At 37.2% G+C, this 26,292-nt stretch overlaps 1 protein-coding gene and 1 long non-coding RNA gene across 6 annotated transcripts in view; one reads left to right on the top strand and one right to left on the bottom strand.

Moving 5' to 3' along the window:
• Positions 1–26,292, top strand: part of LOC126925144 (transcriptional activator protein Pur-beta) — a 28,905-nt gene extending 2,613 nt beyond the window's left edge. For 2 of the 5 annotated variants that reach the window (XM_050740446.1, XM_050740443.1), the window contains 7 exons: positions 311–361; positions 10,874–10,992; positions 11,614–11,716; positions 13,974–14,104; positions 14,375–14,602; positions 15,420–15,599; positions 24,900–26,292. In XM_050740446.1, the coding sequence (XP_050596403.1) occupies positions 311–361; positions 10,874–10,992; positions 11,614–11,716; positions 13,974–14,104; positions 14,375–14,602; positions 15,420–15,599; positions 24,900–25,211 (1,124 nt within the window). In that variant the 3' untranslated portion in view covers positions 25,212–26,292. Of the gene's footprint in view, positions 1–310; positions 362–1,367; positions 2,390–6,963; positions 8,722–10,873; positions 10,993–11,613; positions 11,717–13,973; positions 14,105–14,374; positions 14,603–15,419; positions 15,600–24,899 lie in introns of those variants that run through there. The other 3 variants (XM_050740444.1, XM_050740445.1, XM_050740447.1) reach the window with 3 other exon arrangements.
• Positions 3,280–6,248, bottom strand: LOC126925188 (uncharacterized). Its single transcript, XR_007713833.1, has 2 exons — positions 5,911–6,248; positions 3,280–4,352 (listed from the first exon to the last, which is right to left on the bottom strand). It is a non-coding gene; the product is annotated as an uncharacterized LOC126925188 (long non-coding RNA).

Genomic DNA, 26,292 nt, shown 5'->3' with positions numbered 1-26,292 from the left:
TGTTGTGATTTTGGTGCGTTCCGGTACTAATGCGTTATTACGTTTCGATGAGCTACATTCATGCGATTCAAGATAGACATTCAATGTGTAATTCGGATTATCCGTTAGAATTACAGAACGGGCTGCATCGAATAGGTTATTACGATGTAAACGCTATCTAGTGTACGTTCTGCAATTTGTAAAGCGTATATTTTTAGTATCTATGGTTGATAATGAGAACATATTTTATTGAATTTATTTTATGCAAATGTTACTCTAGTAATAGTTTCGTTTGTGGCTGTTATCAACGATGATAATTTTTATCTTTTAGGATATGGAAATCCAGGTAGCATGGATGCTGGGGGGGCTGACTTCGATCCTGGTGAGTAAACAAAAATATAAAAGTCAGAAATATACACAAAGACAGAAAAGATATTTCTTATTACAATCAAAGAATGTTAGAGACTTTTTTCTGAGTGATAATTTATGTTATTTTTACTACCTGCGAAACAGTCTCGTTAACATTTATGATCTATATTTACGATTATGTAATTCTAATACGAATCGAACAATATCCTTGAAAAATTATGTAACCAATTTCGCTAATATTTTAGTTAACAATATTGACCCCGAATTTATCGAGCGATACCAGAAGACTAGGGTCATAAATCTTAACGTAAATTTAAACATAAAGATAAACATTAATCTTCTCGGCGGAACATGGCCATGTTTTATTTCTTGACTGAGAAATATCGTCTTGCCAAATATCTCCGACTTGCCACAAATATTCGTTACATTTACAATTTGTCCGATACCATAGAGATCTTAAAATAATTGCGACAAGTCAGCAAACATATCACAGAGACTTTTTTTTAGTCTTTTCCTGCGCTATCTACACTCAAAATTGCAGATTTCTTTTTAGAATCTCCTTCGAACGATTCTCGTTTAACACCTGTGCTTCCATGATTTTCGAACTCCTCGAAAATCGTCGGCATCGCATCGAAACCGCCTTCCGTGTCTATTTTCGGTGGACGATAGAGAGTCGCGTTGCATCGCGTCAATTTCGGACCGTTCGGAAACGGATTCATCGAAAAATGGAAGTCGAGGAGAAAGAGAAGGAGTAGAGAAGTAGCAGCAGTAGCAGGCAGCAGGACGAGTAAGAGGAGTAGGGAACCGTACTAGCGCAGTCAGCTGGTCGTGACGTCACGCGATCATGTCGTGGAGCTGAGGCTGGTGGTGGGAGGTGCAACGCTGTCACGTGGTCGAGCGGTGAAGTCACGTGGCGCGCGTAGTTCGCGAACGCAGAAGCCGGTGCGATGTGAACGCCGATTGGTCGCCACGATTTCACCATCATGATGTGCGCATTCCATCAGCATGACGGCGGGCTCCATGAATGACCGGCACGTCATTCGTGTACGATTTCGCGTTGGACGACGCGTTGTCGTTGTTCCTTGAATATCATTGCTCTGTTGTCCAGTTCCCTGCTAAACATCATGTTTCGCGTGGTCGTGCAACGATCTATGTGGTATTGAGTGCGAGGAATCGCGATGACGACGACAATCAATCAGACAAAAGCGATGCGTCATCGCGAGATGACGGCATTGTTACGTTGATAGTTTTTTCACCCCGTTCTCGTTATGACACATTGCCTCGGCGATTTCTCTTCGCAACGCTTCTTTTTCTTTATTTCGTTCGTCCCTCTGGTTTCTGGTCGCGATGTCTATGAGTGGTTGTGAAAGTTTCGAACTGACTATGCACACGGTGTTTCATTCGTCAAACCGTCTTCTCCGACAGCGATTGGAAATCCTGCTTTAATCTTCTAGCGGTAAAGCCGGCTTGAAGTCCGTTGTACCGTGAAGATAGCGCGAGTTCGCGATCGGTCGACCGACTACGAGTCACTCGTGCGATCAATCGAGTTGGCCGCGACACGCGTGAAATCTGTGACTGATTTTCTCGAACAAGCCTCGCGAGTGTTTTATTACATCGGTGAACGTGTAACAGTTTTTCAAAGTGGTCCGTACTGCTACTTTCGGACGAATGTTTATCTTGTATTTTTGTTTCTATCGCGTAAAAAAGTGATTAATGTGAGAGTTTTGTGAGGTTTCAACTTCACCAATGCCCTTGATTTTAACAGTACATTGAACTTGGTGCTTGTTAAGTGGTTTCATTAAAGTCCTTTGAAAGGATGTCACGTCAGTTTTGGGTGAATTTACAAAGATGATTATACGAAGGTTTTGCAGTATAATTTGTTGACGTAGCGGGAATAGGATATCTTGTACTTTCTTCACAAGTGTTTCAATAATTGGCACAATGGGAGAAATCTTAGAAATTTCGCAGGGCGATGCTCAACAAAATGCAGTGAATGGTTGGGGCGACACTATGGGCAAAATACAGTACTGGTGCCCTGAAGGTAGCTGTTACTCAATAATCTTGATAGTTTGAGATTCGTAGCCATACCATTTGTCAGAATTACTAAATGAAATTGACCGTCTATTGTTGTTAATATGATTTACAATCAGTGCAGCTTGTATAAGAACAAATCATTAATTTTTTAATGTTTCTGACTTTTAATCAAATAGCACATTTACGGTTTTTAAAATCAGGCCTGTAGATTATACTATTTTGATCGAATTTTAAAATTGGATCGAGTATCGTAGATATTAGTTTAAATATGTCTTAGTAAGTAATTTAAAAATATTTTAAATATGTTTCTTCTTAACACCGAGGTTAAATATCTCTTATAATTTGTTCATCTTACAGTATATTCAACTCGATTCATCGTTATTCCATCCCTATATAATATTATAAAACTTTACATTATTAAAAACATGCATAATTTACTCAAATTTAAGATTTCAAACCCGTAGTAAACGTGATAAAAATCGCGAAACTTAATTCTCTAATTTAACCGTAGTGTCTACTCTGAAAACATCCCTAGGAATTTTGTACGTGTGTCTAGGTTAGGTTGGGTGACGCAAGACCTGACACGAGACGAGACAAGCCTTGTTTTCTTAAACGTTGGCATTTTAGCTCCGACTAGAAGGAAAAAAGGCTCTAGGAGTTGGAACGCGAACGATGCGTCGCGTGTGTATACGCTACTGAAATATTTGCTCGATGATTCAGTAACCGTGCTAAATGTTAAGAAACCTGTGATTAAAAATAGCGGGCCCGGACGAAATAAAAAACTCGCGCCCTTCGCTCAATACTTGAAGTTGGCGAAGCTATTATTTGCACGCTTTACAAAATGATACTTGGAATCTTAGGAAAAAAAATGTGACAAAAAGAAAAAACGAAAAATATTTAATATCTTTTTATTTTTTTAGAGATTAGAAAATTATGTGCAACTTGACGAATCTTGGTCTTTATCGGCCGCCGTGTCTCCCACGAAGATAATTTACCGACCGTGAGAAACAGACGAACGCGGAATTCGCAGAAATCCATTGGCGCTTTCGTCACTCGTTCCGACGAATATTGTAACGAAATCAAACGGTTCCGTAGCCAGCGTGTTTCACGCTGGAACGCGTGCACAATTCGTTTCGCACCATAGAAACTCGTCGATTCGTAGATAAGTCGGCGAAATTGGAAATCGAGTCCGATCTAACCTCATATTCGCGCCAGCTCCCGAGGTTCATTGAAATCTGGACCTAATTATTGCTTGCTACGTCAATGAGTTTGCTCCTCGATTCTGCTCGAATATATTATGACGTTTTAGATCGACTGCAGTGAGACTTTGAACAGAGAAAATAGTCGAGTTCAAACGATAAACATGACATCTTTTAATATTGTCAAGTTTGTTCATACGGTTTTCGTAGGAAATTTAATGTGATGCATAAGTTGATCACCAGTCAGTTATACAATCATTATAACCTTATACATGATATCAATCTATAAACTTACATTTCCTCCCTTTTGTTTTATTTTTTATTACATAAAATAATTATTAGATGAATTGTTAAAATAATGATCAAACGGCTAATTTCAATTGTATTCGGAATTATTCGTTATTTAAGTAGCTATGATTTAGCTTCATATGGATCATGTATTACTAATAGCAAAATCAACGGACAAAAGCATTGTTTTTTCGCATGAGTTTTTCCATCAGCGACGATATTGCTTAATCATGTTTTCCCTCCAACGTTGATAAGCATTTTTCATAAATATCGATCTAAGGTCGATCACTGAAAGATGTAAAAATTGGAATCCTCATGATTCGAAAGTAGTGTTGATTTCATCAGCAGTTGTATTGGTTCTTCATTTCATCTTTGGATTCTTCGAGACATCTGATACTCGTTTCCGATATACAAATCGATTTTCATTCGACTCTAGTGTCCTATTGAATTTCGATTTCCTCTTAAAATCGATTTCTTCCTTTGCTTAAAATCAATTACGTTTCTATAATTTATTTTATAAATTTCTCTGAAGGTTAGTGTTAGAAATTTTTTGGTAAAACATATAAAAATATCGATTAAGTATATGCGTAATATGTTTATCTGTATTTCTGAAACATCTGAATAAACAAACAGAGTAGACATAAAAAATCAGACTAAACTGCAACCTATTATAATATAACGAATAGCTACAGTACGAAACGTGAATTTTAAATTCAGCTACTAATCACTTGATGTTTTATTTATTTTTGTGTGTTATGTTTTATATGTTCTTCCATTTATATTTGATCGAAATGAAATAAAAATTTTATTTTTATTGCTCGATTATACGCTAAAAGTAAAATAGGAAGATGAAAATGTCTAATTTACTCTTATTGTAAACGTTACAATACGATAATTTACTCTTAAAGATTCGAACTTTGTTTTCTTCATTTGTAATATCTTTGAATAATATTGATTATTTAAATACGATAATATGATAATAATAAGAAACAATGGAAATTTGATGCATATATGTAATATCTAACATACACTGTGCACAATACGTATGTAAAGAAAGATTGTATTAGGCCTAGATCATAAGTATGATCGCGATAAATATTGTAATATGCATATACATATACATGCATACGCATTATACACAATTTTCGATAATATAAAATATCTTGAAACACTGCTACATTCGATTGACTCAGAAATGTTGAAACTTAAACATTTATTTTTAGATCAACAAAAATACATATTCCAAAAATTCAACTAGAGATACCAAAGATCGAAACGAACTGTGTCTGTTCTGAAAATAAAAAATTCCTCCGACTACCGGTGCCGGCTTGATAAAAGTTGAACAGAAGTACATCGATAATGGCAAAATTTTAATAAAACAATCGAGATATCGACAAAAAATAGGTAAAAATTTTATTAAGAAGTAAAAAAAATTATGTTTTTACCGGAATATAATGTAAATTTCATGTTGGATGCAATGGTACACATAATAAACTTTTAATAATTAATTGTTCTTGTACCGAAAATTGTCAGTTGTGCCGCGTGCATCATTTACGACGGCAATTCCTTAATTATTTTCAGCCTTGAGTTTTGTTTTTTTAAATAAAAAATTGACGTAAATTATAACATGTGCTGAAGATATGACAAGTTAATTTGTTGTTTCTAGGATTGTGAAGAAACAGATGTTTTAGACATAATTAGTATTGACTTATATTCAGATGGAAACACGATTATACAGAGCGTTTCTCGCACAAACAGTGAACGAACATCGAGGAATATATTGAATCTAAAGGATGGTAACGCGAAGAGTATCGCGAGGAAACCTGTAACTCGTTCCTAACGGTACAAAATTTCAAGAAGCTCGTGTTCATCATGAATCATGCATGCGTTACGACGCGTTCATAGCGCACGAACCATCTTCTCTGTCTATCTTTGGCAATCATTGATGCGTAATGCGCAAGATAGATGGGTCGATCAAAAGACACGGTGAAATACCTATGTGGTTAACTATAGCGGTTTACAAAAGTATTTGGACACTTACCATAGTAAATTTTTACGAATAGATGATCGATCGTATAATTAACTGGTGATCAACGATCCCAAGGAAAGAGAACTTATCAAACGAGACTGATACTTCCTGATACTATTTATAATTTGTCATTTATTTGCAATAAATTAGTTATACAGATATTAATTAGACAGAAAACGATGATCGTTTAATTTGGAACTAAATGTAACAATCTTGCTCTAATTCGATCACTCTCGCAACTGGACAACGCTAACAACTCTGCTCTTCGACTCGTCGATTAACTCTGACCTCTCGACTCACTCTCCTTCTCGATCAACCGTCCGACGCTTCTCGATCGACGATAACTTTTTTTAAATTCAAATCGTCCTCCTCCATCAGCGTTATTTTTTCCTCTCTTTTCCCGTCCTGTTAACGCTCCGCAAGAACTAAGTGATTTTAGTCACATAGGCTTTTTTCCCTATGTAAACTAACAACCGAAGGACAGACGACGACATTGTTTTGATCGATATCTAATCAGGCTTTTTCCTCACGATACTACGATATATAGTGAGAGAAAGACATTTTGATTTATCTAATTCCTTATTAAAATCACCAAAACACCGAAAGAATCAATAAGCTGATATTCGTTAAGAACTTCCAAAACGATCGTTAACCAATAGTGTCCGCTCGTAATGATTTCTGATAAGAACTGATCAGCTTACTCTTTACCTAAATAATCGCTAAATATGTAATCGCTAAATAATATGTGATCGCTAAGGAATCTTTGAGCAGCTCACGTAAGATAACGCGAATTAAGAGAGAGATTTGTTATTAAAACATGGGAAAAGCAGAGGTGGACAGAGTTGAGACGTATCGAAGGCGGAACAGCCGTCGTTGGACGCGACCGTTCATGGAAACGACGTCCCAGCGGTGGCGGTGGCGGTGGCGGTGGCGGTGGCGGTGGCGGCGGCGGCGGTGGCGGCGGCGGCGGTGGCGGCGGCGGCGGCTGCTGCTGCTGCTGCTGCTGCTGCGGAGACGGAAGCGGCGGAGGGTCGAGCGTAGAAGGGAGGACGGAAATATGCAGTTCGTATTGAGGCAGGTCGGTGCAGCGCCACGAGTCGCGTTCCAGGCGCAGAGATCAATGCACCCGCCCCCTTCGTGCTTCGCCGACGTCGACGTCCACGTCGAGTCGGCCTCGTAAATTCGCGAGCGACCGGGATGCGTCGACCGGTACACGGGATCGCGAAGAAAGTCCTCGGTAGAATTTTCATGTAAACGTGCATGCGGAAAGAATGGGAAAAGACGTGCCGGTTACGTAAGGATTCGCGCGAAAGAGAGGTGTGCCATCAATGACGAGGATCTCGTCAACGCGTGAAGAAATCTCAACGAAGATGCTTGGTTAAGAGTGAACGAGTTCTGTATAGAATGCCGTAAGGATTTGCAAAAGCGTAGAAAGAATTTTCTATAAGGAGACGGGAAATTACGGTTGTCCATGACTTTGGTCAGTGAAGAAAGAAAACAATAGCGTGATTCGGTGTTCGAAGCTTCGAGGATAATGTCCGAGCCTCGTCGAAGATCAGGAACGTTAGAGAAATCCTCGAAATCGAGAGAATTTAAGGAATTCTTCTAGAGAATGAAAAAGTTGTAAATCTAGAATCGGGAGAATCTTTTGAGGATTCTTTCCTTTTCGTCTTAGAATCTGAAAGTGGCGATATTAACGAAGAAATGGATCCAACAGAAACGGAATCTGGAATCTATCCGCATGTTCGTGAGGTTTGATCATGTCGATCTACGACTGCTACTAGTTTCCATCGATTCATGATAAAGCCGAACTCGATCGGGTTCCTCGTCTCCTGATAATAAATGGTGACCTAGCAGAGTAGCGGAGGCGAGGGTGGAGTTGAGAACAGGCGAGAATCGTTGCAAGAGAAGTGGAAAATGACGGACGAGCGTACCGATGAGCCAAGCTGCGCGGAGACGCAGCTCGAGGCTGACGAAGACGACGGTCAACGCGTCAGAATTTCCTGAACGTATTATAATGAATTTACCGTGGAAAAAAGCGCAGCAAACGAAAGGAAAGAGAAGAAACGGTAAACGTACGTGTCTATGCTCTCTCCAAGGGACTGTAAATCGGAGGAGCCTGGGAGAAGGGGTGGAGGAACTGTGGGAGTGTGGGTGCGAAGAAGAAGAACGGTTGGCCGCTGATGCGATCATGCGAAGTCCATCGACCAGACGGAAGACGTTTTTCCAACTGTCGTTTTCGTCGTTGGACAGAGATTAAAGAGACTGTGATGGGTAGGAAAGGGTGTGGAGGGTGAGAAGAAGACGACGAAGAGAGAACGACAAGGGGAAGGAGGGAAGGAGAGTGCGCGAGAGAACAAGAGGTATCGACGGGCACGTAGAGAGAGGGATGTCGAGGACAGAGAGGCCCTTTCTTCGTGGAGTGCTCTCGACCCTGTCCCAATTTCCAGGCTCGTGATAGAGGCGAACTCGAAGGCGCGATGCTACGGATCAAACGGTTGCGAGATGATGCACACCGAGCGGTTCATAGTCGACGAAAGAAGACGTTATAAGCTTGTTCACGGTAGAAGGGAGTTATCGAGTATAGTAATCGATTGAGGAGAGGTTGAAAGAAAGGAAAAGAGAAAAAAGAAAGGGAGGAAGCGGAACAGATAATAAATATTAATACGCGAAAGGGGTGATGAGCAGAAGGATAGGAATACAACAGGGTTCGGATGCATGAACTGTCGGTAGTGCGTATATAAGCAAGCAGAATGTTCAAGAGCAGGATCTTCCAGGGCGATCTCAGCCCTGTCCCAATTCCGGGCAGCCTGCAACAGTCTAGTACGTAATAACGAGGGAAACCCTTTACAGTTAGATCGATCGTTCGACGCACGTTTCGCGCAGGGGATCAATCCTTCGGGCTTTCTGACTTATCAGCATGGATGGCTACGTGTTTCGAACCGCGTATCGTACTTTTTCTTCTTTACGTTCTGTTTCTCTTTGACAATTTTAGATCTTTCGTTTCCGCTGGCTTGTTATTTATCGTTCGAAAGATCGAGTAATCTAAAGTTCGATATGACGTGAAAATACGAACTGCTCTTAACCGTAATATTTGTAATCTTGTAATTAGTTATTTTAAGTTCTCTTAATCGTTTAATATTCGTTGTTGGATTTAATAATGAATTTGTTAATGGAATATATTTAATAATAATTGGTTTTACCGGGCTGTTTTATCAGGCTATTAAATTATTATATATATAAGGGTACACGTATATGGATATATTTAAATGATTATTCAAATTTAATGATAATCTCGTACGATATTCTTATAGTATTAATTGCAAGAAATTCGATATTATATACTGGCAATCATTTTTTACACAAAGACATATGTTATCGATTTAAAATTTTAGTCTATTTTTTGTTACCACTTTTAAATGATTAATTCAAACGCAATTAATATCATTTATGTTTGATATGAATTTATGATAAAATATTACGTCTCTTTTATTCCTAATCGTTTACCGTCAGAAAATAATTATTGTCATTATTCTCTATTTAACCAAATGAAATCTTTAGATTTTGGAAGACAACAATTTCATTCTTCGTATCAATTTCTCTATTACCATATTATTTTTCTTGTTAATTCTGCTATTCTAATAATAAAAATCAAAATACCTACAAATCAACGTTTTTCGAATACCAAGTTGCTGGTACACAAGAAAATGTTGCTCCGTGTATGTTGTTAGTTTTGTCAATGTCACGTTCAACGTAAAGTTTAAAGTTCTCTTATTGCCTCGGAAACCCCGTTACCCTTATCCGTTATCCGTATGGGCAATTTTCTTAAATCCAACAACATATTTCTCAAAACCTATATGAATCTATCTTCCACGCTTCTCGAAACACTTTCCACCCCGATGTAACACTTACACGGTTCGACCATGGCCGATGGGACCGAGCCACTCGTTCATGGTTCAAAAGCCTTCGTCTTTCGTAGGAAAGGTTAAGACGAAGCTGATGGCGCGAAAAACTAGGTAGAGGTGTATCCGGTGGGCCGAGTGGGGCCAAACAGGTCAACGACCCGTTTAGTGCAGCTGTTATTGATCGACGAGAACGAGCGAGGAGGACGAGCAACATCGGTCGACCATTTCATCCAACTCTCTCTCTCTCTCTCTCTCTCTCCTGCATTCTGATCCTTCTTGATTCCCGCAGGATTCCAGCCTTATTTATCGACGGAGCTTCGTTAGAAACGAGCCATCGTCGTTTCACCTTGTCCTCGGTTAGCGATCGGCGAATTTCCGACGTCACTTCGACCCAGAAATTCTCCCCGTAGCTCCAGGGAATCCAGCAAAGAGCTGACCCAATAAACACTGGGTGACCTCTTTTCGGACTACCTCCCGTCATCCTTGTCACTCTAACCTGCCACTCTTCTCCCCTCTGTTCTTCTTTCTCCTCCTCCTTCTCTTCTTCTCCTTCCTCGTCGTCATTTTCTTTTTCTTACTCTTCTTCTTCCTCTTCTTCTTCTTCTTCCTCCTCCTCCTCTTCTGTCTGCCCTTCAACAACCATAAAACGGTCATAGCAATCGCTGCAACGACCAAGACCCTCGGTCCCTTTTTTCAACCAGCGGGGAATTCTTTAAACGTTATTTATATACGTTGAATGGTATGTTCTCTGTTCTGAATGGGTCTCATTGAATAGGGGATGATTTAGGTGCTGAGAGTCAGTCGGTAGTCGGTAAGAGAGAATGTGGGGAAATTGGAGGATAAGAGAAGGGTGAATTGAATGGGTGGCAGGCTATTGTTTTCTCGTTTATAGGAACTGCTCCTTTTTCCCTTCCGTTGATGGATATGACGTCCTTTATTACGTCAAAGGGGTTGTATGAATATATTATAAATGGTAATACGAGACAGTTTTACGGAAACTCTAGTTGTAAGGCGTAAGGTATCGATGAATATTAAGGGCGAAGTTAATTAGATTTCTTTGATGGTTTTAGGCCAGCAAGGTCAGCAGGCTGAACAGGAGTTGGCAACGAAGATGCTGCAAATACAGAGCAAAAGATTCTATCTTGACGTAAAACAGAACAGACGCGGAAGGTTTATCAAAGTAGCCGAGGTATTTCTGAAATTATTGCTAGCGGGATCCTCGGTTAGCCACGTTTAACCATCCATTTAACCATGTAACCCTCAACTAGTATTTTGGATTATAGATATTTATTTTATGCATTTATGTGAAATTCAAAGGTATACAAGTGTACAGAATGCGTACATAAAATGCCCAAAGTAGAGTATTTTAACAAGTTTTATAATAGACGAATTAAATTTGCTTCTATTTCGTTAATCGCGTTTACAAAAATATGAATTTACATAAATATCCGTAATGTAATTACCAACGTTACAGGTATTGTAGGTTATAGATAAATTACAATTGCTCGAATTAAGTTTGAGATATTATAATTAAAAATTAATTAATAATTATCTAATTTTAATTTATATTCTGTATATCAAACGATAATTTCTATCAGTTAAAATATAAAATATGAATTGAAATAAGGTGGTCAAAAATGAAGTAGTCGTTGGATAGAGATCCAAATTCTTGTGACTTAGTCACCGCCCAACGATACCAATTGAGGGTTAAAGGCAGCGAGATACGTTTTTCCCCTCTCTTCTTTCTTAATTTTTGTTTGTTAATTTAAAGCAAAGAAGGAAGGAAGTAAAGTATGCTTGTGTTTTGTAGATCGGCGCGGATGGGAGGAGAAGCCAAATCTACCTGGCACTTAGCACAGCATCCGAGTTTCGGAACTATCTTTCCACGTTTAGTGACTTTTATGCATCTCTAGGTAAACTGCAATCTCTAATTGTTACGAGATTTCGTTCGATGCGATCACTGATACGTGCCTCGAGAGAGAATGTCATATTTTGTCAAATAAAATTAGCTTGTACACGGTTAGAAAAGATTTGCTTTAAATCGTAATTTGCGTTAGCACGTTCACGTTCGCTATACATAAAGATGGATTTTTATTTCGTATGAAATATGTTGGATCGGTTTAGCAGGAAAAAGTTGTGTGTAAAATTGAATTGAAATCCAACTAGTGGTAATCGTTAATTGCTACAATTTTTATAATTTTCTTCTTTTTTTCATGTTTGGTGTAGGCTTTTTCCAGCAAATAAGTATTCCTTTTCCTCTTGCTTTAAGCGAAGAATATTAAAATTGTATTTTTTGTTGTTAAAAGTTATTAATAATTGGAGAGAATTAAAAATAGTTTGGTCCTATAAAATAAATGTCCTCTTAATAAATATGCATATATCATTTTTACTGTTAATATACTTGAAAATATAAATTTTTAAAAATTACTATAACGCATATTAAAATACGCTCATTGGTAATACTCTGTACCAACTTATTGTTGTTTCAATGCAAAAACATATGATAAAATATCCATAAAGGTGAATGTGATCGTTGAATTTGATTAATTATTGTCCATAATAATGCAAGGGATAAACCGGAAATTTTGGTTGACTATAAAAATTACAGAAATCTTTAACCATTGTAGCTTACTAACACAGAAAGATCAATTTTATACATAACTTTTCTCTGTGTAATATATAAACATTTCGAAAAATGAACATATATACGTCTCTGAGTCAAAAGTATCTTGATATGTTGGCTGCGAGCCAAAATTAGCATGAATCATGAATTGCTGACTCAAAGTCGTGACAAATGAATTACGCATGTTGAGATATATGCAGTATAGATTACAAGCTTTTCTTTCAAAACCATTACAGATGCCGACTTGAATATGCAATGACTTTCCTGCAATTGAATAGGACATAGGACCCAATCATTTAGTATACCACACATTACCTTAAAACTGCTGTTAAGAGAGCAAAGGAGATTCTCTTTATTTATTTATTTATTTATTTATTTTTTATAAAACTAAATATTAATTCTTTTTATTCATTTTCTTTTTTTATAACATTCGCTTCATGACATTTTTTTTGTATAAACTTTGCTGAAATACCTGGAAAAGTCATAAAAAATATCTAAATAAATGTTTTCTGCTTTAAAAGTTGTATTACATGTATATTCAAAATAATGTCCGAGCTTTTAAATACTTTTAACTTTATTAATTACTTCATGAATATTGTTTCAAATACTTGATAATAATAACGAAACAATTAAAGTCACGATACATAGACAATGTACAGGTGTATTCTAATTTTCGTATCTTCCTTTAATATAGGAAGAATGGCCATCGCTCAGGCTCAATATATTTATATAGACCTACAAAGAAATCTAGTGGCTAGATTGTTTCAAGAACATTTTATAAATTTTATAAAATTTTATAAATTAAATTCGATAGGATAGGAAAGATATAAATATTAATATACCATTCTATTTTAACAAACAAATGCGATGCGTTGTCCTTTATTGGCCGTTTCCGAAAAATTTGTTGCGAAATTTAAAAATTGTATTATTCGTAAAAAGTTTAACATAATATCTGCAGTAATCTGAGAGGGAGCAGCATGTAACACTTTATTTAGTCCACCGTATAAATTTATAATTTAAAATTATTCCGATTCACATGTAGGTCAGAACGGACAGTGAACCTGTTACGGCTTTTATTTTAAGATAATATCTAATTTTAACGAAGAGAAACTATTTATTATCCAAGAAATTTCATAAATTAACAAAAATTCAAGCTCAATCTGTATCTGAGAATTTCAAACAATGTTAATTCGTTAACAATAAATTAATATTGATACAGAATGGGCTATGAAAGCTCAAAGAATCTTAAATATTTCAATATTTAATCTCAACTTACTAGTATATGTAATACTAGTACTAATAAATCGATAAATTAAGATATATTAATAATAATTTTAAATATTTTAATATTTAAGGTTCTTTTTTACTTCAAGAGATACGACTATCTAAATCTAAAACTGTTGAGTGCTTATATATATATATATATATATCGTATCGTATTAAGAATAAATAATTTATTACAATAAATGAAAATAGGGAACTAAAAGGACACAGATGACTAAAATTTAATACGTACTTCTTTCCTGTTCGAACCATCAAATCTGCAGGTCCACCAAACTCGGAGAACGTGCCAGATGATGGGAAACTGAAATCGGAAGTAATGACGAAAGATAACAGGCGGTATTACTTGGACCTCAAGGAAAATACTCGCGGCCGTTTCCTGCGGGTGAGTCACCCTGTATGTACCAGCCAATGCATTTACTTTCTACACTAAGTGATAAGGAAGAGAGAGAGAGAGCGAGAGTCTGTCCCTTGTGGATATCGTCTTGAGGTGAAAGGGTCAACCTTTTCAGATGGTAAAAAGCATTTAAGAAATGAAAACTCCGAAGAAACGTGTCGAAAAAAAAGGTCATTTATTCGAACAAATCGCTTTCACCGCGCACCTGCTTCAATTCCAAAGAAAATCTATAGCGAGATATTTGTTAAAACGATTCTATTCGTTGTACAGGTGTCGCAGACGATAACACGAGGAGGACCTAGGACACAGATCGCAATACCAGCACAGGGTATGATCGAATTCCGTGACGCTTTGACGGACCTCCTCGAAGAATACGGTACGGACGATGGCGGTTTCAAGGGTGACTTACCAGAAGGACGGTACATGCGCGTGGATAGCAAGAATTTCTATTTTGATATCGGCCAGAATAACCGTGGTATCTACATGAGAATTTCCGAGGTACGTGCGTATCGCTGGCTAAAAATACGGGGTGTGTCTTGACATGGTTGGACACATTGTCGTAGGGGTGGATTCAGGGAGGAAAAAGAGTTCCTGTGAACGTACGGTCTATTTAATAAGTGGTCTCGAATAGGAACCACGTTTAAATCATTCTTTACATAAAATAATTATTATATCACGATAATACAATTTCGATATACCAATTGATTGTAACATCGTGAAACTTAGAATGGATAGATGGGTATTTAAGTAAATTTATATACAATTAAAAATATGGAACCTAAGTAGACGATTATTTTACTTACGAAATAACACGATGAGTACTAAATTCTAGGTTTGTTTATATATTGTTCGATATTATGCGCATTCTGTGTATTTTTCTACAGAATTCTCAAATTTCCTATGTATAGCGTCCAAGTTCAAGCAAGATTTCAGATCGGCAAGATTCAAAATCATTTCGTTTCATGTAAAATACGTTATATTTGTCCAATTCTTAATACAACCGCATTTCCTAAACTATAATAGTATAAGAATATAATAAGAATTTTGTTAACCTACATCGTTATTAGAACAGAAACGTAATTACTAGTTGAAAGCCAGTACTAACGAGACACGCATTTTACTATGAAATAATTTCTTGCCTACTAATTAATTAATCGATTATATAAAGTAGTCGTAGGTACATCGGTACAGGGCAACGATTCAAGATACCGTAACGAAATTAATGTATTCTTTAGTTTGAAATATAATAAGCTAAACTGTTTAATAAAAAAAGAGTAAAAAAAGGCACGATAAAAGTAAGAATACATTTTTACAGGTGAAGACACACTTTAGAACAGCGATCACCGTACCAGAGAAATCCTGGGAGCGTTTCCGTGATATATTCGCAGATTACTGCGAAAGAATGAGAGAAAGAGGCGCTGGAAGCAACGTCGGCATGAACAGCGGCGGTGGAGGAAATGTCTTGCCTGAGGGGAGGGGCTCGGTGGTGGCACAGGTACCATCACCATCGACCTCACAACAGCCTAACCCCAATCCAAATTTAGACTCTCCCTTAATGAAGTGAAAAAGGCTTTAACTTAACTCGAACATTGGAATTATAACCGTAACTCGTTTTCAAGTCATTAAGCGAACTAAAGGAACTTGTCAGAGTCTATGCCATCGTCATCGCCATTTTCATCGACATCGACATCGACATCGACATCGACATCGACATCGACATCGACATCGTCATCGTCATTGTCACCGTCACCGTCACCGTCACCGTCACCGTCATCGTTATCGCCACCGTCACTATCACCGTCACTCGTCGTCAACTAAAAACACCAAAACTCGCCTGGAATGGGTTCTATATATAAAGAAATATATATATATATCGTCGCGGAGAATTCATACAACCGGCCAGTGCCGGTTGTTCAGCATAGAAATTCGAAATTGCACGCAGATCCGATAGAGAAGGGTGCCTGACGCGAACGATCCTTAGGTCGCGCGTCGACTTTCGATCTATCGGCCACCGCCAGTCGTGGGAAAAAAAGGGGGGAGGGAGCGGAACAAACTGGACGAAGGAAAGGAAAAATAAACGATGAAAGATAGTAGATTAAAGGAGAATAGATGATGTGTGTGTGTGCGCGAAACAAAAAAAAAACAGGAAAAAAAAAGTAAACGAGTCTGCTGCTCGTGCGATTCCACGGAAGTACGCAACGACGGGATCGTGGATATATAGAATTATTGCGCGATGTCCTTAGGTGGATACGAGTTGCCATCGATTAACGTTATGAGTACTACCGTTCATTTCCTGAGCTATTCCTCTCTACCATCGTCGAATCTATCTTAATTCGTTAATTTTGCTTGTTTCTTCTCGCTTCTGTAAAATTTCTTACGAAAGATCGGCTGTCGGGTTGATTTATTATTTCGCTCTGGTTACATTCGTTAATTCCAACGAAAAAATGAAAGAAAGAAATACGATCAGTCAACGGGAAATGAACCGTAGTGGAGATCACGTTACAATTGAATTTGATCGTTCAGAATTTATGAATAAATGAATAGTTGTTATATTAACGATTATATCGCAGGGAGAAAGGAGAGCGTGGTGTGGGTAGTCGCGTTGTTGGACTAAAATCCCGTTGATCGCGGAAAGCGGGCCGATCATTTGTTGACTTAACCGAGAAAACGAGATAAATGAACGTGCGCATGAAAATCTCGCGAAAATCTCGTCGTACGGATCTCGACCGAAGTGTTCTTCGTACACAGAGTAAACGAAACTTTGTTTATACGTGGTCCTTTCACGAAATTCGTCCCGTGCTTTTCTTTGCGCGCGTGTAACATGCTCGCCAGTTATGGTGCTCGTTACGGTTGAGTCAAAAGAGAGAATGGGAAAGAAGTGGTTTGCTCGCTTGACGCGTGAACGTCGAATCACAATCTGGCAATCGCGACGCCGTATACACTCGTTTACAAACTGAACGACGTCTCTATTAAAAAAAAAGTAATTAATGAAATAATATATAATATAGGTGAAAAGAAAAAAAGATTCTAGCCGAATACGAATCCCTATGACATGTATATTATAAAAAGTTAATTATGTTATGTTTTGTTTCATCGATTCGTACGGGAAAGTGCGCATGCAGACGCAGATACAAGTCTGGTGTCCGGATTATACAGACTCCAGTGCAGACATACAACGGTACACGCATGAGTCATACAGAACACACACACACACACACATGTCGAGACATTAGATAACATAAACATACACGCAGTCGAAGGAAAAGATATAGAATACACGGAAAATATACGGAATATGATAGCTCCCGGTATCTGTCTCGCGCTACAGATCCACACACACACACACACACACACACACACAGAACACACATGCATTCATTTCTACATACACATAGAGATATTCCATCATGAAAGACGAACGGTACAAGAGACGGTGTGCACGCGTACGTAATTACGTTACGTTTGAGTGACGGCCGAGTTCTAACACAATTGCATATTAGGTATGTATTATACGAATGCATATTAGGTATTTATATAGAATCTATATAACTGTATAATTGTAACGAAATGCCAATGTCCGTGGACCCAGGCAACTGTATCACCTGACAACGCGCGATCAATCGAATTGAAGGTGTTGCGGGCCTGCAGTCGCTTAGGTCCAGCCCTTGGACGCAGGAAGAGAAAAAAGAAAAAGAAACACGTGACAAGAACAGGAAAAAAATGGGCGAAAAAGGAAAGAAAGGTGGGGAGAAAAAAGTATATATGATACGAACGGAAAAGAGAAGGCTAGCGGAAGATAGAGAGAGATAATATTCAAAGACGAACGACCGTGTCGGAAGGAGAATTAACGCAGTCTAGTTATTTCTCTCAATGGAAAAGAAAAATCTTAATACGCTTTGATTCTGCAACGCTGTGTTAATATCAACAATGATAATGAAAGAAAGATTTAAAAAAAAAAAAAATAAGATGAAGATAAATATCTATCCGTTCTCTTGCGTTTCTTCGTGATCGAAAAACGATTAACCGAAATAATAATCTAAATATATTTCGCACTGGTGCGGAATAAGAGAGTTCGAAAGCAGCGGAGCGGCATAGATGCATTAAACGCATAAAGTGCTATTTAATTAATGGAGGACGCGTTCCGATTCGTGCGTTATCGGCGCGTTTACGTTTGAAGAGATGAGTAAAATTTTATTTATTTTTTAGCAACGAACCTATTATCTATTTCGATAAGGTATTTCTTTGATTGCATTTCCTTCGAAATCAACAATTTCGGCTGGTCTGAATTTACTTAGCACGTAGGTTTTGATGATATAAATATGAAATATAAATCACAATAACAAATTCGAATACGCACGAGTGGGTGAATCAACGAGAAAGATATTATATCCCGATCCTCTTCAATTTAAGGATAGTTTGAACTAGATCGATGCACGCATCCCTTCTTCTACTTCGTCGTAATCATCATCTTGTGATATTATCGTCGTTTTAATTTCTGTTCATTTTTTTTAGCGTACCGTACGATTATTACTTATTGGACTAGATTAAAGAAATTAGCGAAAAAAATATCCTTCGAATGAAATTATTTTACGTCGTGTTCTTTCCTTTTTTTTTTTTTTTTTCTATCAACGTACCAACTTCTTTTTAATTTTCTTTCTACGCTTCGTCAAACTGTTTCGTCGAGTTCAAGGGGGTCGGTGAACCCGCAATCTGTGCACAAGAAATATAAAATTGTCCAAACCGAGCGTTCTGATGGAAACGGCAAAGAAAAGGCATGAAAGAAAATTGTTCAACCGATGCAGATGGTGTGACATATTGTGATCTATAAAAAAGTTACAAATTACAAAGCATCAACAAGTAGTAGATATTTAAGATATAAAATATACACGACACGCGTACACCTACGGTGACCTAGACACACTGTCTAATTGATGTACGCGATCGCGTGTATAGTACACATACATTAAAAACATTAAAAAAAATAAACAAACATAACGCGTTATTAAAATGAGGACGACTACAGCGTACCTAACTAATAAAAAAAAAAAGAAAAAGAAAAGAAAAAACAAAGAAACACAAAGAGTCAGAGAGAGGGAGGGAGAGAAAGGAAGAGAGAGACAGTATACAGTAAAAGAGAAAAAAGATAACAGAAAAGAAAAATCGTTTGACACAGTAAAAAAAATAAGCAAAGTAATATAAAGGAAGAAGGGAAAAAATGAAGAATGAAAAAAAAACACGATACTCCTGCCACGCAGCGAGTCTTTAGACAGCTTTAAGATAATAATTATAAATGATAAATAATAATTATTATTAAATAATAACGATAAACTTTCTATATGTTGAATCGTGTCTAGTGAGAGGTACTCTATTGAAGTAAAGCAAAAAAAAAAAGTCTACTATCGCCACACACGGATTAACACAGTTTATAATTGACCATTAGTTGTCTATCGAATGTTCTTTTTTCATATAGCGGAGAAGGTGATTGTTAGAGAATAGCTTGGTGTTTCGTTTGCTGTTTTACACGAAAAGAAAAAAAAAAATAAAAAAAAAACGTTGCGCGGTTGGTAATCGGCGAACCTTTTTACCAAATGTTGATATGAACGAGAGAGAGAGAGAGAGAGAGCGACCGAGAGAGAGAAAGAGAGAGAGAGAGAGAATAACAAGAAAAAGGTAGCCGAAGATCCACACCTACGTTTATATTTGGTGGGGCTTTTGACCACTACTGTTATCATTATCACTGCTATTATCACGTAGGGTTTCCATACCAGAGCCGTGTTTCGCAAGCTGTTATAACGCGTAGAGAACCAATGATAAAATACCCTGTTAATAACTAAATATGCGATAATCAATCTCCCGATAGGAGACAAGCAGATAGAGAGAGAGAAAGAGAGAGAGAGAGAGAGAGAGAGAGAGAGAGAGAGAGAGAGAGAATGTGCATGTGAATTTTCAGTAATTACGCTACACTCGTTCGTTGGTATGACTCTCGTCGTCTAAAGACGAAAGCGTTTTAGATAATTTAACCCATCCCCTTCATACACATCAAATTCCTACAAAACTAATTCGTGCCGATGTTTTTCTCGCATTGTAAAGCGCTGTTTTATTCTCGCGATTTGTAACAGGAGATTGAACAACGCCACGGTATGAAAACCCTGCGCTCGCTGCGATTATTCTTATTATCATTATTATTATTATTACGATTATATTGTCATTATACTTATTATTACGATTATTCTCCTTATTATTACTATTATTACTATTAGTACCATTATTACCAGAGAAAAAAGGAAAGAACCACCATCATCAGTCTGTGTCCTGATTACCGAACAGTCAGGACTAGCCTCGAGCGGGCTGATTTTTTAATTTTGTTTTCGCTTTTGCTCCCACATCTTCGTCTTTCTTATTATTTTTATCCTTTACACATATTTTTAACACGCATCGTCGATCATCGTCGAATGATCTGTTTTATCTCGCGCGTCGATTTACTCTTCAATCTCGTTTCACTTTTTTTTATAAATTTTAAACAAAGTCATATCTCGTCCTTTCTCTGTTTACTTATCTGTTTGTATTATTCGATTTCCCTATCGGTTTCTCATTTCTGAATCGTTTCGTTAATCGGCCCACTCAGCTCTGGCATAAAACCGGTGTGTAGACCGTACGCGCAAAGCAAACGCTATGCAAGAGAAATGGCAAGATTAAAAAAAAAAAAAGGGAAAGAAAAAGAAGTGGAGAACAAGGATCGAGCCGGAAGATCGAAAAGTGGCGCCAACTCGAGACTTCGATCGACGACGTTAGACATTTTTTCCGTGAATTCTCGCGAACCGACGAATCGTCTTTTTTTCATTTCTTTTTTTTCTTTTTTCCCTTCTCCCATTATTTAAGAAAAGAGAAAAAAGAAACAAAAGGGAGAATCATCTTTTAAGCATGGCGTTTTCTTTTCTTCCTCTTATAGCGCGCTCTCGCGTGTGTGCATGCGTGCGTGTATGTGTTCATGTGCGTGTATACTCGAGATAATCGATGAAGCGAGCTATCTATTTACAAAAAGGAAAGGAAAAAGCAAAAAGATAAAAAATAACACAAGTACCGATCGTGGGGACGATGCAACCTCGAAGACGAGTTCGATAGACCAATTTTTATCACTCACAGGATAAAAACGAGAAGAATATCAAATTTCCTTAATTTATAAACGTATAACTATGACGAAACATGTTAGCCGTGGCACTCTAATAAGATTGTATTTAAAGGTGCTGAGTGCAATTGGACAGTTCAACCCATTTTGCGGATAAACATACTTTTCGAAGTAACGTTATAAATTTCGGACGATTTATTTTACTGCGACTAATTGCGTAAATGCTACAAATGTTCTGTTAACCCTTTGCATTCGGTGTACGATGTCCATTAAGCACGCATTTCTTGAACGATCTAAGATTAAATACGCCGATCGGATTTTAATAGATTTAATTTTGTATTTTTCAAATAATGGCACGAAATGGTGTAACGCTATAGCTTTTACACGCAATAGCTTTTACAATCGTTCCTTCGTTATCGCCAATCACGTATTAAATGTTAGTTGGGATAGTTTTGTAAAGTTGCTGGCCGACTGACATACGAGAAAAGCTTGACAATGCAAAGGGTTAATAAAAGCTTCTAGTACATGCATACATACATATATATATACACACACACACACACACGCACACACACACAAATACATACATATATATTTCGTTTGAAAAAAGTCGTGCACAAAGACATGAAAATGACGGTGAATCACTGCCTGAAATATCACGGCCTTCATCCATAAAGGGTTCAAATATTTTTGGCAAATGGTGCATAGTATTTTTCATTGAACATGGTTAAAAAAAAAAAAAGATTTATTACGAATGCAACTGTTGTGCCTTTTTCATCACGTTGTATTGTATTGTTTCTCTCGATAAGCTTTGGTTAATGAACTTTGTAAATAGTTATAAGGAGTAATAGTAGATCTATTTCCCAGTTCCGTATATTTCGCCTTAATGTCCATAGCACTTTAGCACTCTGCATTCGAACGATCGAGGAATGCAACGAGCCGATAGATCACGGTACCAAAGCCGAAACTTCACCTAACGTTCTAATCGATCAGTCGGTAATATTCGTTTGTAACTACTACTAACCACCCATTTCTTATGTGATACTTGAAATGTACAATTCTAAAACTTTGATCCGTCTGTTCGATACAATACAAACCCTGAGAATTCATTGTGATCTAAATCGAAATTTATCTAAGTATCCCGCAACGGAGAAGTGAAATCGTATCCGTTTATCTTCAAGGTGCATCGTCCCCAGCATCGGTGTGATGTTACAAGAGACGTTAAGAACGCTAGGAACGTTTAAAAGTCCGCTGCTCTTAAACGTTATTTATTTCGAGGATCGATATCAGCATAATATTAATTGTTATATAAAAGAAAGAAAAAGAACTAATCGAGTCAAATTTTCAAAATGTTACGAGCACGAGAATGATCTGCTGTGGATATATGGTTCATACTAATTATTTCTTCGAATCAACGTTTTTCGCCATAGTTTGTAATATTTTAATATATTAACTATTAAAAAAAAAAAAAATGAAAATGAAAAATGAATAAGGCGAAATGATGGAGAGTAAGTTCGAGTTGGGAAAGGGCGAAAGATCGATCGACGCGTGCTCGTATGGTACGAGTAGATCACACGCGATGGCGATACTATCGCCATTGGTCGACCATATTGTAAATAACGGTTGTAGACGATCTTTCGCCCGCGTATATATATATAAGGAACGATGCAGAAAGAGTGTTACTATAGAAAAAAAAACCAGCAAAAATAGAATAAAAACGAAAACGAACCACTTGGCGTACACGTGTGCACGTTAGACACTATAATATGCGTGTACGATCGTGTACGCGTATATTTGTTGGGGTTAAATAATTGTATGATTAAAAAAGACGAGAAAGTCAAAAAAAAAGAGACAAAAAATTTGGGGGGAGATAAAAAGAGAAAGAGAGAGAGCGAGAGAGAGAGAGAGAGAAAGGAAATGCTAAAAGAAACACTAACGATAAGAGAAATCAACATTCATTTTAAGCATAACGGCTTAAAATGAACACAGCTGTCCGTCTATTTGACTTGTGTCTTCGACGAAACAACTTCGATGAAAACAAAAAGGAACTGAAAAAAACAAAAAAATAATTAAGAAAAAAAAATAGAAACATTACTATTACGGCTCACAACACGTTTGAAAACAAAAACATTAAACGATAAAAAAAAATTCATCGCCTCGATGTTAAATGTAACACGTTTTACAAGGTAACAGAGTATTTCATTTTATAACATTTCTACTGTCTATACTTTTACCTGGACATTTTCACCGTGGACGAAAAAAGAGTGAAGCGTTCCGTATAATCCAAAACCAATCCCCACCCTCTGCATCTCCTTTTTCCGTCGATAGAGCAAATAACGATTGTGCACGTAAATCGCTCGTGGAGACACGTTTTTGCTGCAAACCTCTCTTTCAACGAGGATTCTTTGTATTTAGAAATTATTTTATATTTCTTATCTTTACGAAAAAAACACATTATATGCGATTGTTGAAACAGAATATGATTCTCACAACAGACGAATTACGCATGGTTCCGTAGAACTACGAAATTTCTTTAGATTTTTCAACGAATATGTGAATTGTGCTTTTAGATTAAAATATCGAAATCTTTATATTCTATAAAGCTATTCGTCTAACATGTATATGAAAAGTAATTAAAAAGATATTTTTAAGTTCTTAGATAATATCGTGTTTTTAAAATTAATTCCTCGTTGAAAACATTGAGAAGAAAAACTTTCATGTTTATCGCAAACACGTGTCACAAGAATAAACCGTAGCTCGATCTTTTATTTCTTATCTCTTATTTCTTTATTTCTTTATTTCATGGAAGATGCAATAAGAGAGGTCGATGCTTTTTCGACATTCGCTTTCGATATTCTAAAAGAGATTTATCGTTTCAGAGGTCTCGTTCATACTTCGAGACCGCTTTTAAACGTGAATCCAGTGAATTGTGTTAGAAAAGGAATATTTTATATCTTTAAGATGTACCACGAAGGAACTATATGGATCATTACGTGCATAAAAACATGTAGGAGATAAATGTTGGTCTTAAACGATTTTAATCGCTTCTGTTAGAGGAAGAGGAGAGAAAGGGAGAGAAAGAAAGAGAGAGAGAGAGGGGGAGAGAGAGAGAGAGAGAGAGAGAGAGAGACATATTTCAAAATCGTACTTGACAAAGATTATGATTAAATCAAAAGAGTACTGTTACTTAGAATTTCGTGATGAGTGCCTATTTTTGATCGTGTTATTTATGCGCAAGGTGATTCGTGCTTCGAAGACAATCTATTGCTATTTGTAGAGTGAAACCCAATGAAAAATGTAAGAGAAGACTATATCTACGATTCAAACAAAATCTAATTTGTTATAAATTTTTGTCTAAAATATCTCGCTAAAAATATATCTATTTGTAATTTCTTCCACTTTGCAAATAGCTATAGTTGGTCGCGACTATGCGAGTCACCCTATAGAATGATTAGAGTTCCCGGAAGAAATAGAGCGAATTATGAAAAAGTTATTTTCGATATGATTGTAAACGGTCGGAACTGTTCCCGCTATAAAGGTTTTATTTAAATTCAGTGTATGTTCTTCCCGGCACTCTGTCGTCATTCCTCTTTACAAACGACTCTTTTAAGGTATATACTATTCATCTACCCATCAGAAGCTCCTGCATTCATATATTGGCTTCGACAGGTAACACAGAAACCTGCTGGCGTAAAGAACAAAACGGAAAAGCGGCAGGCCGATCAACGGCAACGCGAGTCCTTGAAACGACGCAAATCCCTGCCACGCCAAGCAGAACCGTCCACCATCAGTCCTGAAAAATCCATGTCCGCTCCTGCCTCTCAAGTCCCAACAACCACCGATATCCCGTTGTCTTCTGGTTCTGCTATAACCACGTCAAGCACGAGCAAAAGCACGATGTCCGAAGAGAATGTTTCTAGCGGTTCTACAGCATCACAGGAGATTCAAGGCGTGCCGCGCTTAGAAACTGTCCAAGTTTAAATATGTGCGATGGCGCTCTGTACGAGCACGCATGCGTGCTGATCGCGTGCAAGCGCGAGCGAAGGGCGCGTAAGGAACCGACAAAAGTCGGCGCGATCCAATTCAGAATGCACAGCTCGAGTGTAGTATCGTTTAATTTGTTGTTTTGTGTTCCATACTTCATGTATCGCGTTTCACGCGTAGCTTCATTTCCTTGTAAACATACAGATTCATTCAAATCTTACGGGAATAGTTCACTTGTTTGATTGTCGAAACGTTTAGATTCATTGCAAACGAACACGGGTTTCTAGTTAATAGAGCGAATGGTGGTGCGTGCGCGTGTATTCCAACACTTCTACCGTATCAATGGAGTTTTCTGCTAAATTTTTATTACTAAATTTTTTTCTGTTTTTTTATGTTCTAATTTTTCAATTGTCGTCGAAAACTTTCTGCATGCAAATTTTATCAACCGCTAGAAGATAATATAGCGATAAATTGTAATTTGAACTTTCGGCGCCATTTTCCAAATTTAAAGTCGATTTAATTACATTCTCCACACAAATTTAATTCATTTCTCTCAAGTTGATGTGATTATATCGTATTGTTAAAAGTTTCTTTGTTTTTAAAACTTTGAAAAAATTGAAGTAGGGGAAACATTTATATGCGTATCCGTTAATATATTCGGTAAACGGTAATTCTTATCCCTAATATCAATCTATCGAAATTGCATAATGCACCATTCTTTCCACAACTTGAAAACAAGGAAACCCTACGTAAGTGTTGTTGAGCAGAGAAAAGAAGTATTGAATAACTTGATCTGAGGTTTCTGTTCTTTTTTTCTCAATTGTTTAAGTAGAGATGGATCGGTATCGTTAAATACTTTGCTTGTTTTGACACGAGACGATAAGTTTTATAACAAAGACGTCTGACTAATGGTTGGATATGACTTGAGATTCGCGTACTACAACAAACATACAAAATAAAAACCACCCGTTGTATGCGAACTATTTAAGTTAATTATTACATTCTGTTCGAAACTATTAAATTTATATTATGCAGCTAGACAGTGATTTAATAAAGGTACTTTCTTTTGATACTACAA

Source organism: Bombus affinis, chromosome 15 (genome assembly GCF_024516045.1).
Source record: "Bombus affinis isolate iyBomAffi1 chromosome 15, iyBomAffi1.2, whole genome shotgun sequence".
Taxonomy (NCBI): domain Eukaryota; kingdom Metazoa; phylum Arthropoda; class Insecta; order Hymenoptera; family Apidae; genus Bombus; species Bombus affinis.
This window is presented reverse-complemented; position numbering and strand designations above follow the sequence as displayed.